The sequence below is a fragment of the Tympanuchus pallidicinctus genome, unplaced genomic scaffold (genome assembly GCF_026119805.1).
Source record: "Tympanuchus pallidicinctus isolate F22 unplaced genomic scaffold, pur_lepc_1.0 scaffold19, whole genome shotgun sequence".
NCBI classification, from domain to species: domain Eukaryota; kingdom Metazoa; phylum Chordata; class Aves; order Galliformes; family Phasianidae; genus Tympanuchus; species Tympanuchus pallidicinctus.
In genome coordinates, this window is record NW_026294710.1 from 942162 (window position 1) to 955139 (window position 12978).

The window sequence follows — 12978 nt, forward strand, 5'->3', positions numbered from 1 at the left end:
AGCGGACTGTTTATTCAGGGATGTAATGGATTTCATCACTCAGACGTTGAATCTACACTGGCTGTTTTCCTGGAAGGTAGAAACCAGAAGGAGTTGAGCCAGGCGCTGTGGCGGCCCTCAGTAGTGCGTATGGCCTCTTTGCCTGCGGGCACAGAGCTGGTGGGTGATTGGTTTGGCTCCTGGCCCTACAGCGTGGGGGGAATCAGTGCTCAGGAACTGCTCAGAGCTCTGCCCTGTGCTGGGCTCAGGTGCTGTCCCTGGGGTCCCTGGAGTGAAGCTTTCTATCTGTTGAAACCTTCCCACATGCTGCTCTCATTGCTGTTCCCATTCCTCTTCCTGCAATTTGTCCCCTGCACAGAGGACAGTCACCAGCTCAGTGATGGTGGGAATGTTTCCATTCTTGATCCTGGCAACCAACTCCTCTGCTTCTGCCCCAGCCCTTTTTCTGTACGTTTACTGCTCTTATCAGAGGTCTGTGGAGAGACCATAGAGCCACAACATGATGTAAGAGAATATTGTACCTGGGGGGATAGTAAAGCATGGAGAAATTGGGCAGTGCAAGTAGCAGGCAATGTAAGGATTTCCTTCTATTTTTCAGTTCAGTTTGTAAGTGGTGCTGTGCACTTATTGACAGCTGAAACACCAGCAGGGCTGATGCAGAAAACAGGGACATCCGTGGATGTGTCTGGAAAAGCACAGCGTGATTCTTCAGTTACATTCTGCTTTCTGCATGGAGAGCAGTAAAATATGTGTCTCTACTAATGAAGTTAGCACTGTTGATCTAAAAGAAATGGGAACTTCTCATTTAACAAACTACAGCTGTTATGGGGGAAATACATGGGAAAGGCCAAAGATGCTGTGCCTTCCGTGCCTTCCTATCTAGAGGAAAGTTAGCAAAGTTCGATATATATATGCTTGAAAATAAAGACCTGTGTGTTACCTCCTGCACATCTCAGAGAGGATTGCTATGTGTCAGACCTGGAGGGCAGCTGTGCCTAATAACCCTTATCATCGTTTTATTTATAATCCAGCTATTTCTAGATAAATTGTGGTCAAGCACAATCATACAGATGTATTTTATGTGAATTTTATGTGGAATTTTATGTTAGGTGCAAATGAGCCGTGGATTAATACAGTTTTTTTTCCATGGTGTCCATGAAAGTGTCAAAAAGATAAGACAGTCCGCTGCAAGTTTTTCTGGAGGGGTGGGAGATGTGTTTGTTCAATAACCTTGGAAAATCAGCTCACATTTGCTTAAATAAGAGTCTACAAGGGCCAAGCTCTGGGAATTCAGCAGAGGCTTGTGGGATCTGAGTGTCCATCTCCTGCTTCAGTGAGCTGTTGGTAAGGAATTATTCTGAGAGCCCAGCACCTCCGTTGTAAAAAGTGTGTCCAAATAGCCTTTATGTACACACACAGCACCAGAGACTGAAGAGAAGGGAACTGGAGAGAACCCTGGGGAAAAAAATTACTCTTAGAACTGGTTCAGTATGTTAGAGATGCTTTCTGACCTTAAAACTCCTGCAGCCAGACAGCACTAGCTTGCTGCTAAGCAGCATAATAACATTTCTGTCACTGGCATGCATTCATTCAAAAGCACAGCTTCATCAGAAAGAGATTTGGTATGGTATAAAAAAGAGGGTAATTGGCTTATGGCTGTAGGTTGAAAGGTCAGCGCTACATTAAAGAGTGAGACCTTCAGCAAGCTGTTAGACTCAACCGATAGGCCCTGGTGGGATGCTTAATTCAACCAAATTGGAAAAACATTGCTTTTGTGGGTAATGCAGGAAGTACTGTCATTCAGAACTTTATAGGAACGTGTGGGACATCGAGGTGCTTGAAAGCTACGTCAGGAGTCTGTGGTGGTAGTTTCCTGGATGCCTTTTACTGACTCCAAACTGCATCAGATGTAGGGATTTGTGCCACAAAGAAAAAGTAAGGACAGTGTCACTGTGTAGAGCTTCAAGCAAACAAATATCCTTGTTCTTGCTGCTCTAATGCAAAGGGAATTTTATGAGGAGTGCTAACAGTGGCTCCTCCAGCAGAAACAGGCAAAGAAGAGGACGAGACATTGAGCTTTCTGCTTCCTATGGTAGCACAGGAAGACAGACCGCCCATTTGCCAAAGCTTTGCACATATTCATACACAGCACAGGTCCACTCCCATGTCCTTATCCGGCCAACAGTAAAGCTACCTGGTCATTCAATAATCATCCCAGCTTATTTAGAAAACCCTGTAATCAATCTGTGCCTGCCTGAGTGCTCCCACAGGTAGATACCAGGCTGTAAAGGCCTGTGCAAATCAGCTGCCTCTCACAAAGATGGCTGGGCCATTTGCAATTGATAGTGTGGCTGTCTTGCACTTCTAGGCAAGATTAGTTCACCAGTTCCCTGCCAAGAGGGGAACCACATAAACAGAGGATTGTTTGAGAAGGAAAAAGGCTCCTCTGGATGGAGAAGTCATGTAAATAGGAAGAAACAGGAAACTAATCTTCCCTTGTTCTCTCTGAAAGAATGTGTATCTCTGAGGAATGTTGTAATTATGGATTTAGGAAATCAGTCCAATTTGCCGGGGTGTGAATTTCAGAGTTCATTCAGTCAACCCTCTCAAGTATTTCTCCTTCAGAACAAAAAATCACTGGGAGTGCAAATGCACCAAAAGAGATTAAAGGAGAGGAAAAGCCTCTGCCAAGCTTTCCTTTTGGTGAAGATCCCACAGAGATACCTTTATTGCGTTGGCTCTGAGCCAGGTGGGGTTTGCGATGGGTAAAATAAGTGGTAACCCACGTTTTTCTTGCGGGTGTCTATTTATCATCGGCCAAGGATGGCAGGAGTGAGGGCTCCCAAACAAATATTTCCATCGCCAACTTTTCCCTTATTCGCCTGGATTTCCTCAATAGAAAATGCCCCCTGTTACAGGCCTTCTCACTGAGGCAGTGATGCAGCTGAGACCATGCAGCTCTTTGATGACCTGTCTTTCATGGAGCTGTTTCCACACGAGAAGTGCAGCTCAGAGGGGCATTGCCAGGCATTAGGGCTGCATCCAGACAGCGTAGTATGGAAGGAGCCCTATGGGAGGCTGAGGCAGGACAAAGTATTGGGGGATTCCTGTTTTGTTGTTTGCCTTCGTAACAGCATTTGGACCTGAGCAGAGAGAGTGGAGTAGCAAGAGAAGGAGAAAGAGGTTTGCAAGGCTCTTCCCTTACCAACAGGTTCTGCTGAGTCCGCGTTGGCTGTGTGGAGCTGACCTGGGCACCAGCAATGAATCCTCCTGCCCTGCTGGGAACCAACAGAATTCCACCTCTCCTTACAAAGGAGTTTATGAATTCTCATTACGCATGTGACTGTGCATGGGAACACTTAATTGAGCGATTGGTTAGGTTAATTGGTATACTGGTTTAGCTTGTTAGGGTTAATATTATGGTTTTCCAAGACAAATGGGAAGGCGTCGTGGTGGCTTCAGTTGCTCTGCATCCTGATAAACTGATTAAGTGTAATGCTGAGCCTCACAGCAGAGGAGACACAGCGACAGTGGTTTTGTTCCTGCAGGCTCTTCCTCTTGGCACATCTGCAGCTCTCGCAGTCCCGCAGTGAAGCAGTGCTTTACTCTCTGTTCTCATCCCCACAACACCGTTGTTCTCTGGCAGTGTGTGGCTGTCGCTGCAGTCCTTGCTGTGCTTTTGTAGCTGGAGTGGAGCTCCTGCAGACAGATCCTGTGGTGTGAGTGGATGTCAGACACTTCTGCTAAGTTGCATTTTGAAATAATCACGTTCTGATAGCGATCCTTCAGGCGGCCTCAGACTTCTGCTAGGTCATAGTTTAACAGGAAGCGCCATATTTTCCTTGCGCAGGATTTCATGCTTCAAGACACAAAATAAAATAGAGTTATGTTATGGTGACATTTGTAGAAAGTTTATGAAAGCGCTTGGCAAGTATATGAACCCTGTTAGGCTTGAGGGAACAGGGGAGTGTTGTTGGATCGTAAGAAGATCAGGCTGGGTGAACTCCAGTAGCAGCGTAGGTCACAGTGTGCAATGTATGGTGGGAGCCCTCGCTTTCTTAAACTGGGGAGCAATTGGCTGTTTGCCACCGTGACACTTTGTTCGTGTGTGTGTGACAGGATGACAAAAGTCTGATAGATAAACGCTACTTCAGAATACACTGGGAAGATAAGGGATGCCAGTTTGTCTTCAATGCGCTGTTATTGGTCTCAGACAAAGCATCTACTGTGATAAGTAACATATTACTTTGCACTCTGAAAGAGCTTGGCCCATTTCCCCATCCTCATTCATCTTCAGTCTTGCCAAGTGCTGGAATCTTCCCAGAAAATATCTCCAGCCTGCCATCGTGGGACCAAGAGGTGTGAGAAATCTGGAAGCATATAAAAACTGAGCAGCTTATTTATTCGGAGCAAGTCCATGGTCCTTTGCTGATCCCTGTGATGAATAATATTCAGCAATCTGGGGGCCAGGGTTAGATTAGAATTCAGAATATGCCTCTGCAGCAGTAGTGAAAAAGAATTTTCAGTCCATTTGTTAAGAAATTGTATTCATTTTGGATTTTTAAGGATGCCATGTAATTATTTCTTTCTTCAAATAACTGACCCTGTCTGAATAGGGTTAGTTTGGCTCTACAGCGCATAAGGACATATGTCTGCAGCATTCCCTGAGCAAGTAGTGGAGGGGAGGATAAGTACTGCAGGTGAACGCATCCAGACTCTGTGCATCCATATACCTGGAACTGTTGTGGGATGTCGATAAGGAATGTGAGTTAATTATGGGTTAAAAAGACAGAAGTTCTGATGTTCCCTCTATGAAAGTCCCTCAAAGTGTCAGGCTGTACCTACGCTACTGAACAGAAGAGGACCATGAAGTGATCCCTGGCCCAGCCCAGGAGTCACTGGCCAACACATCCACCTGGCTTGGGCTGCCTTCCCTCCTGCGGGGTCTGGCTGACACAGACAGTGACATGAATGGACGGACAGATGCATAAGCATGGAGGAGTGGAATCGTTTGCTAATGTCATTCTGCAGGCCCAGCAGTGGCGGCTGGTCAGACAGTAAGAGCAGATTTTTCAGAGCAGCACTGAAGAGGCTGTGTCCATATGCTGGAGGGCATCAGTGAGGATTCTGCCCCAGTGCTGTGTGTTAGTCTTACGCATGTATCATGATGCTCTCTTTCCCAAATCTCCTGGCATCCTGAAACAGCCGGGGGATTGTGGGGCAGACCTTTCCTTGGGCATACTGGGAGCACTTTGTAGAGTATTGCCCTTTTGCTGTATACCTGTGTTCTGGTTGGCTACTAGAGCTGCGATGTTTGGGTCAGATTCAGGGAAGTGAAATTTTGTATGGAGAACTTTTTTCTCTCTGAAGTGGGAAGTTTCATGTGCCCTACAACGTGGAGCTGTGAGCAGCAGTCGGCTCATCTGTCACAGCTCTGAGCTTGCTGATGGTTGCTGTGAAGAGCTGCTCAGTTGCTCAGAGTTGTGTTTTTTGTTGGTTTGTTTAAGTCTCAAGTTCTTGCGTAACATTTGTTGAAAATGCTCACTCTTCAGTTCCAACTTTGAAAGCACAGTTCATTTTTTTACCTCTGTACCTTCTCTCGCCCGTGGCAGGACGAACAGATTTTGGAGACATGATGATTTCATTTGGCGAGGATGAAGAACTTCCCTCAGGGGCTGCCTGCTACGAGTTTGGAAAGAATCCCAATGCAGGAAATGTATTTTGGATCTCCATGTCATATTGTTGAGCGCGATCAGGGCCATCCTGTACTCTGGTTAGACGAGATCTTGGGTGTTCTCAGCTGGGGAGGTGCTGGGGACTTGAAAGCAGCCGTTGCTGCAAGAAGCTGCGTGTCTTTGTGAAGAGAACAGCTGCGATGCAGGGCAGGGCAGCACTGATCACAGAAACAGAGTAGTTTCAGCTTGAAGGTGGGGGCCCTGCCTGGCTCCACAGCCCCCCTGGATTTGTTTCAGCGCTTTGGCACGCTCACTTTTTTTTTCCTGTATAAAATCATAGAATGGCTTAAATTGGAAGGGACCTTAAAGATCATCCAGTTCCAACCTCCCACCAGCTCAGCTGCTCAGGATCCCATCCAACCCAGCCTCGAGTGCCTCCAGGGATGGGGGCCCACAGCTCTGGGCAGCAGTGCCAGGGCCTCACCGCCCTCTGAGGAAAGGATTTTCCCTTCACATCTCAACTAAGTCTCCTCTTATAGCTTAACGCCATTCCCCCTATCACTACCACACAGTGTAAAAAGTTGGACCCCTTCCTTCTTGCAAGCTCCCTTAAGTGCCTACTTGTCATTTCTGAAAGGCTCCGCCTCTGTTTTTCTCCCTGGCAGCCCGTGGTACAGCAGAAAAGCACAGTTATATTCCTGCATAGCGCCAGCTCAGCCTTCCTTGGGCTGACCGAGCCGAGCTCCTCGTGCAGTGCTGCAGCCCAGCAGCAGCTCAGGGCTCCCTGCTGACCTCTCTCCTATTTATCTGCTTCTTGTTTGCACTGGGTGCCAAAACCAAGCCCCGGGTCCCAGAGCCAAACCCCAAGTCCCAAAGCCATGCCCTGAATCCCAAAACCGGGCTCCGTGTCCCATTACAACGCCCAGTGTCCCGATGTGGTCTCCACGCACAGAGCAGAGGGCAGGAGCCTTTCCCTCAGCCCCTGGCTGTGCCACGGATGGGCTTGCAGGTCTCCCGGTGGATTTTAACAGACAAGCTAGACGTTCGCATTTCTTCTGGCCACCGTCTGATGCGGCGTCTGGACTTCGGAGCAACAAGCTGCACGGGTGAGATCGTAAGGGCTGCAGAGGGGAAGCAGTCCGAGCGCAGCCCCGGCCAGGGCTCACAACCGAGCGCTCCTCCCAGGTGTCCCAGGAGCACGCAGCTCCCCCAGGGGAGCCCGGCACGTTGTCTTCCGTCGTTGCTTTCGCCTTGATCCGAGCGATATGGTGAGTTAGGCTCCTCTGAATGGCCTCTCAAAGAGCCGTCTCCCCCAGCTGATGGCGGGGAGGCTGGGAAGCCGGGGCTCCCGATACACAAAGGTAGTGTGAACATGCCCCAGGGAGCCCATTGCCAAAGCTGTGTTGAAAGAGAGAAGAAAGACCACTTCCCCGCCATTGATGTGGTAATGGCCTCCAGAACACTGAAGTGTGGCTCTGTCAATGACGCACTGATCGCTATCTGAAAGTCAGTCTTCGGGGATATGAATGGAGGCTATTTTGTTCTTCTTCGGTTCCTAAATTAGTGCATCTGAGCAGCCAGCGCTGGGAGAGAGAGCGCAGCTCAAGTGGTGAGAAAGTCCGTCTTTCTCATGCTGCCGCCTTTGTGCGCTGCCCGCGGGTGAGCGGCCGGCTGCTCTCGCACGGAGCCTTGCACTGCAGTGCGAGCGATGCTGGCACCTCCCAGCCGAAAGCCGTCGGTGCGGGGCGCCTGCAGGTCAGGATGCTCTTCGCCCGGGGAACAGGCCGCGGTGCCGCTCGGGGTCCCCGCTCCGCTCCCAGCTGTAAATCCTTTCCGTAAATGAGTTACTAACGGTGCCACTGCAATGCAGAAACCTCCATCACAAATGAAGCAACAGTGACAGCACGGTAGGATGCTGTGGGGAACCTGGAGGCACCTGCAGCATCGCAGTGACCCCAGGAGTGCTCCTCACCTCCTCCGTGGCTTACAGCAGTTCTGTCCTTCCGAGCTCAGGTTTCACTTTCCCCTCCCTTACAGTGTCGGGCTCTAAAATATCCTACGTGACATTTTCTCTGTGTTAGCAGGACGTTTTTCTGCTGTTTCTAGCAGCACTGAATAGCAGAGGAAATTGGCCAACACATTCAAAAGTTAAATTAAAATCTAGCTGCAAATATTGGTGTCACTGCAGCATGAATAACTTCACTGGTTAAAGATACTGGGGGAAAGTGGAGAATCGTATCAGGCAGAAATGCAGCTCAACTCACACAGATAAAAGTAACCCAGGGCTGCTGAGGGTGACTTCCAGAATAGATATTGTGTATTTGAATTCCACATTACCAATAGCAGTAGAGGAATTGCTGTGCCATGGATTAAGATCAGGGCATTCCATGATTCTGTGGCATTGCTGGCCTTGCTCTGTACTGACTGCTAGGATCTGTATGAGGCGTTTGGCTGGGGAAGAACTGGATTTACAAGTAGGCAATCTGCAGCAGTCATTTTGGAAAGCTTTAATCATGGGTTGTTGGTGGTGTCAGGCATTTTGTGTGGATTAAAGAATGTATGATACATCTAGAACCCACAGAAGTAACCAAGCCTCCTGGTACAGTCGTCTTCTCTCACTAGGATGTGTGGCTGATGCTCATCAAACCACTGCGCCGCTTTCCTCTCCATGTGTCCTAAAAACAAAAGGCATGAAATGTCACCCCAAGTGCAGTGTTTGTCCCTCCATCCGGACCCACGTCTTGTGGGACCGCTTTCCACATTCTTGCTCCTTGCTGAGCTGTTGCGGTGGAAGCCTTTCCTCTTTAGAGCAATGTTATTTCTTTTCATTCAAAGAAACAACAAATAACAAACACAGCTATTTTCCATTTCAGAGTGCAAGATGTAATATCTCTGGAGACGTTAACCTTCTTTCCAGAGTTGTTTTTGTGGTTGAAAGAATAAATCTGTTATCATTAAAAAAAGAGAAAGATCTGCACCTCATTATTTCCAGAAATAAAGCTGACACGAGGAGATTTATTAACAATTGAACTGAAGAGAGATCCACCCCCAAAGACTTTGTGTTGTAGGAAAAAAGACAGAAAGACAATGGGATGGACACAGGGGAACCTAGAAGAGGGAATTGCTCTGTAATGTTAATAAGAAAATATGTTCTTTTGGGGAGGACTGTGAGAAGCGGCTTGGCAGAGCAGGCAGGAGTTCTCCCAGCGCCCTTCTTGTCCAAGGTGCTTGGCTGAGCTCAGCTGCATGGAGCAGAGATGTGAGATGCAGTGTGGGCTGGCATGGCCGAGGGAGGGCTCAGGGGGGAGGAAACGTGGAGTGCAAAAGCTGCAGTGTGGCAGCTGATCCTTTCCTGCACTGCCCATCGCTGTGTCTCCCTTTCCTGCTTCCCCCCTGCAGCTGAGCTCTGGGCTCCCTGTGCTCCCCCCATCCTGCTGGCACTGCTCCTGCTGTGCCTCCGAGGAGCAGCAGTGAAAGTCCTCCTTGTACCCATGGGAAGAGCTGCGTTGTGGCAGCTGGTGAAGTGGCAGGGCACAGACACGGTGCTGAGGTGGCCGTTTTTAGGGGCAGGTTGGCTTCCTGTGAGCACTACCTGGGATGCCAGATGGCCGTGGCTCTTCTTCCAGGCCTGTGCCCCCTCCAACACCTCTCTGGGGTTTTTGGTTTGGGGCGTTTTTGTTTGTTTGTTTGTTTGTTTCTTTATTTTCCTTCCTTCCTTTACCTCGAGGCCGTCGTCGCCAGGTTTGTTTCCTGATCTCTGCTCAGGGCTGTCTGCTTTGAAGAAAACTTCTCACCTTTTAGTTACTGAAGGAATGTGAGGAATGAGGCCCCGTGGCCCCTGCGTTACCACCCAGCACTGCTGGCACATGCAGGGGAGGAAAAGCAAGGTGCCCACACCTGGGAACAGCCTCTGACCTGCGGGAGCTTGGTGGGGCAGCAAAGGAGGGATAGCAGTAATGTGCACACCTGGGTACTTCATTCCTGTGGCCTTTTGCTACCCTAAAAAATACCTGTTGGTAGTGCTAGCAGCAGTGTAGCTGTGTATCTGCAGAACCTGATCCGCCGTGTAGAGTTTCAACTTGTTGTAGCAATTAAGTTTCCTTGACAATATTAACTTCTAAGGGAGATGGGTGAGTAAATCAGTCAGCAGGGCTGTCTGGAGGAATGTGGGTCTGGCTGCGGTGGCTCTGAGCCATGTGTGAGCACAGGTGGGCTGGCTGGGCAGGAGGGGTTGCTGCCACCCCCTGCAGCTCTCCTGGCTGTCGGATCACCATACCCTAACTTCCTATTACAGCTGCTGCGTCGCGGCACCCTGAAGAGCATCCAGCAGGGTGGTGAACAAGAGAACAGAGCTTTGGTGGATCTGAGTGTCAAAGTGGAGACTATTGTGGGCCCTATTCATCTGCTCATGGCAGCTCCGTGGTGCCAGCGTGAGCAACGAGCTGTGCTTCCCCACTGGATTAAGCCATAGGCAGCAGTGAGTTTGTGCTTGTGCTCTTCTGAGCTCTGAAATGCGCTCAGGCACATGCACACTGTGTTCACTCCCACCAGAAAACATCTGGGGACAGGGAACATCTCAAGCAGCCTTCCCCATTTGCAGGTGTGCATAACTCAGGCTCCTGCAGTGACACTTGAGATTGTGTTTGTCTGTGTAAGCAATAAGCCAGTCATCATGTCCACAGAGACCTGGAATAGATACTAAAGGAGAAATATCTGCTCTGGATACCTCTTGTTATCAGTGGGGTTAAAGTCGGATTTCCAGAGCAAACGATTTCCAGTCCAGGAGGGGACCACTGCCTGCCTGGACCCACTGGCTGTGCTGGCTGGGTCTGTGCTGGTGTTGCAGGATGTCTGCTTAACATCTGCTGCATTTTGCTGCAGAAGGGACCTGGTGGCCCTGTTTTCACAGCAGTGGTGTGCAAACTGAGCAATGAGCATTATCCTCACAGTGAACGTCAGAGTGTGCTGCTCAAGAAAGCTTTGCTGTGTCCTGCTTTGAACCCACATGTGACTGACAAATTGTAGAGTCCTGTTTATCCACGCAGGTAATCCCAAAGCTGGGAGAAGCCCAATGCTGCTGTCTTATCTGCAGCCATCCTATGGCCTTTGCCAGCACATCAGCATCCCTTTAGACCCATGTGTGCACACAGCATGTAAATCAACCCAGAAGCCATGCAGTTAGCTGGCTGATGAGCCCATAGAGCTGTACTCACTGCTCAGTCACTGCCTCTGATGGTGCTGAATCTAATTAGTGTCTGAGATCAACCAAACAATATGCTAGCCACTGGCCTGGCTACATGGCGTTGCTTTACCCTCACTTATCTCTGCTGCACCCATGGCTTTCAGACAGATATTTCCTGAATACAATATACAAATACAGTTCAGAGCTGCCTTGCTATTGAAGAATCCGAAGAGCCTGTTAAGCTCTTGGCATCCAGAGGTGCTCTATCTCCTGGCAGAAAGAGGTGCAGCACTTGCTGGGCTTGAATAGTGCGAGTCCTGCATTGCAGGCATTCCTGCTCCTCTCTGCACTAATTCAGGGCCCCTGGTAGGATAGTTTCTCCTTAGAGGGGTGAGATACACCACAATGGATGTTGCAGTGACATCTCTTCACCTCTGATTCCTTCCAGAGCACAGTTGGAGAGAATCGATGGCTTCAGGGGCACCTGATACAGTTGCTGCTCAGGTACTGTGATCTGAACGCAGCAGCAAGATGGGCACAACACTGCAATTTGCCTGAGGAGATGCTGCCTTCTGAAGTGGCTGATGAGCTTCAAAAGCTTGAGATCCAAGAGAGGTAAACACGCTGTTTTGTGCCTCTTCAGTGTAGATTACTTATCACTCAAGGACTGTGTATTTGCTTAAAATAATCTGCTGTAGTGCTTCCTTGGTGAGATAGTTTTGCAAAAACTTCCTCCATTTAGTGAGATCACATCTTGGTGATAAACATGGCACATTTGCTTTTCATATGCCTGGAATTGTCTGGAAAGGTGCACTTAAAGCTCACTCGTGAGAATTTAGAAGCTGTATGAGGTTGTTTCTGCTGTGGAGGGGTCTTCAGACTCTCTGCCGGATCACCAGCACAAATGAAATGGTGTGTGCAGGATCTGAACATGCATTTACCTTATTGAGTTGATTGCATGTTTTCCATATACTCTGCATCCCCCATTGCACTCTAACCTGGTTTAATGTCTTTTGGGAGACTTGTGGACAACAAAGTAGTTTTAAAATTCCTCAAAATTTCCTAATTATATTTGTTTGCTTCCTCCTTTGACAGCTGTTAACCCAGTCTGGAGGTTTTGCTTTATCCAACACTGTGAGAAGTAATGGGGATTTTTGATGATCCTAGAGGAGTCGTGTTAATAGAATTTGATGAAACCAGACTCTCAGGCACAAATCTACCCAGTGATGTTCAGATGCCCTCAGCCCTTTGGTTAGTTTCTGTCCCCCTTCCTTCCTCAAATGCAGTCCCCACAGTGCAGTGCCACAGTTCCCCTCCTGCTTTGGAACCCCATGTTCCATGCAGCAGGTGAGCCAACGGAGGCTGTCTGATCTCCACAGTGCGCTCCACGTGAAGGTGTACCAAAGCTTTGCAGTCCTGGTTCTGTGTCTTCTGGATGTTCTGTGCTGTGTACTTTGGAGTTAACAGCCCCACGTCATCCTCCTTGTGCAGCAGCGTCCTCCAGTCGCTTAGTTGTGCTGTGTGGAGGAAGAAGGGTATAATGTGCTGAGTCTCAGTTGCTTGCTTTCTGCTCATGAGTGAGGGTGTTTCTGCCACACTTCAATGGCTCTGCCCACAAGCATTTTAAAGCAGATCTCTAAGGTAGTGTCGTGTTCGGCACTATTTCTTAAAGCATTTTTTTCCTGCAGAAGGATCTGCACACTGCTGCTGGCTCCTGCAAGTCCTGAGGAACTGCAAAGACTGCAGGTGGTGCATGTGGGCTCTTCTCAGGATCTCACCAAGGGAATCTGGAACCTCGGGCTGGGTGAGGTCTGGTCCTGTGAACCCAGGCTGGCAGCCTCTGTGCCCATGCGTGTTCACCACCAAACTCCTGCAAGGCTGCAGGCTACCACAGCCCTTGGGGTCAGAGTAATTTACTGTCGCTTTGCTGGCTGTTGCAAGCAGCATTTTCTCTACTTGTTGAAGGGCAGGAATTTATCTAATTGGATTCTGTGCGCAGAAGAGCACCAATCCCTGAACACTCAATGCAAATGCAGGACAGCTGTGGCTGTGTGGTTTTGGTGGAGCATAGCTCAAAGCCTTGCTGACGTTCGAGGAGCAGTCGCATATTTCCAGGTAGAG

At 49.0% G+C, this 12978-nt stretch overlaps 2 protein-coding genes across 15 annotated transcripts in view; one reads left to right on the plus strand and one right to left on the minus strand.

Moving 5' to 3' along the window:
• Positions 1-12978, minus strand: part of NDOR1 (NADPH dependent diflavin oxidoreductase 1) — a 235727-nt gene that overhangs the window by 175128 nt on the left and 47621 nt on the right. The window lies entirely within an intron of this gene.
• Positions 1-12978, plus strand: part of EXD3 (exonuclease 3'-5' domain containing 3) — a 243553-nt gene that overhangs the window by 112998 nt on the left and 117577 nt on the right. For all 14 annotated transcript variants that reach the window (XM_052681286.1, XM_052681279.1, XM_052681287.1 and 11 more), the window contains one exon: positions 11306-11472. In XM_052681286.1, the coding sequence (XP_052537246.1) occupies positions 11306-11472 (167 nt within the window). The remainder of the gene's footprint in view (positions 1-11305; positions 11473-12978) is intronic.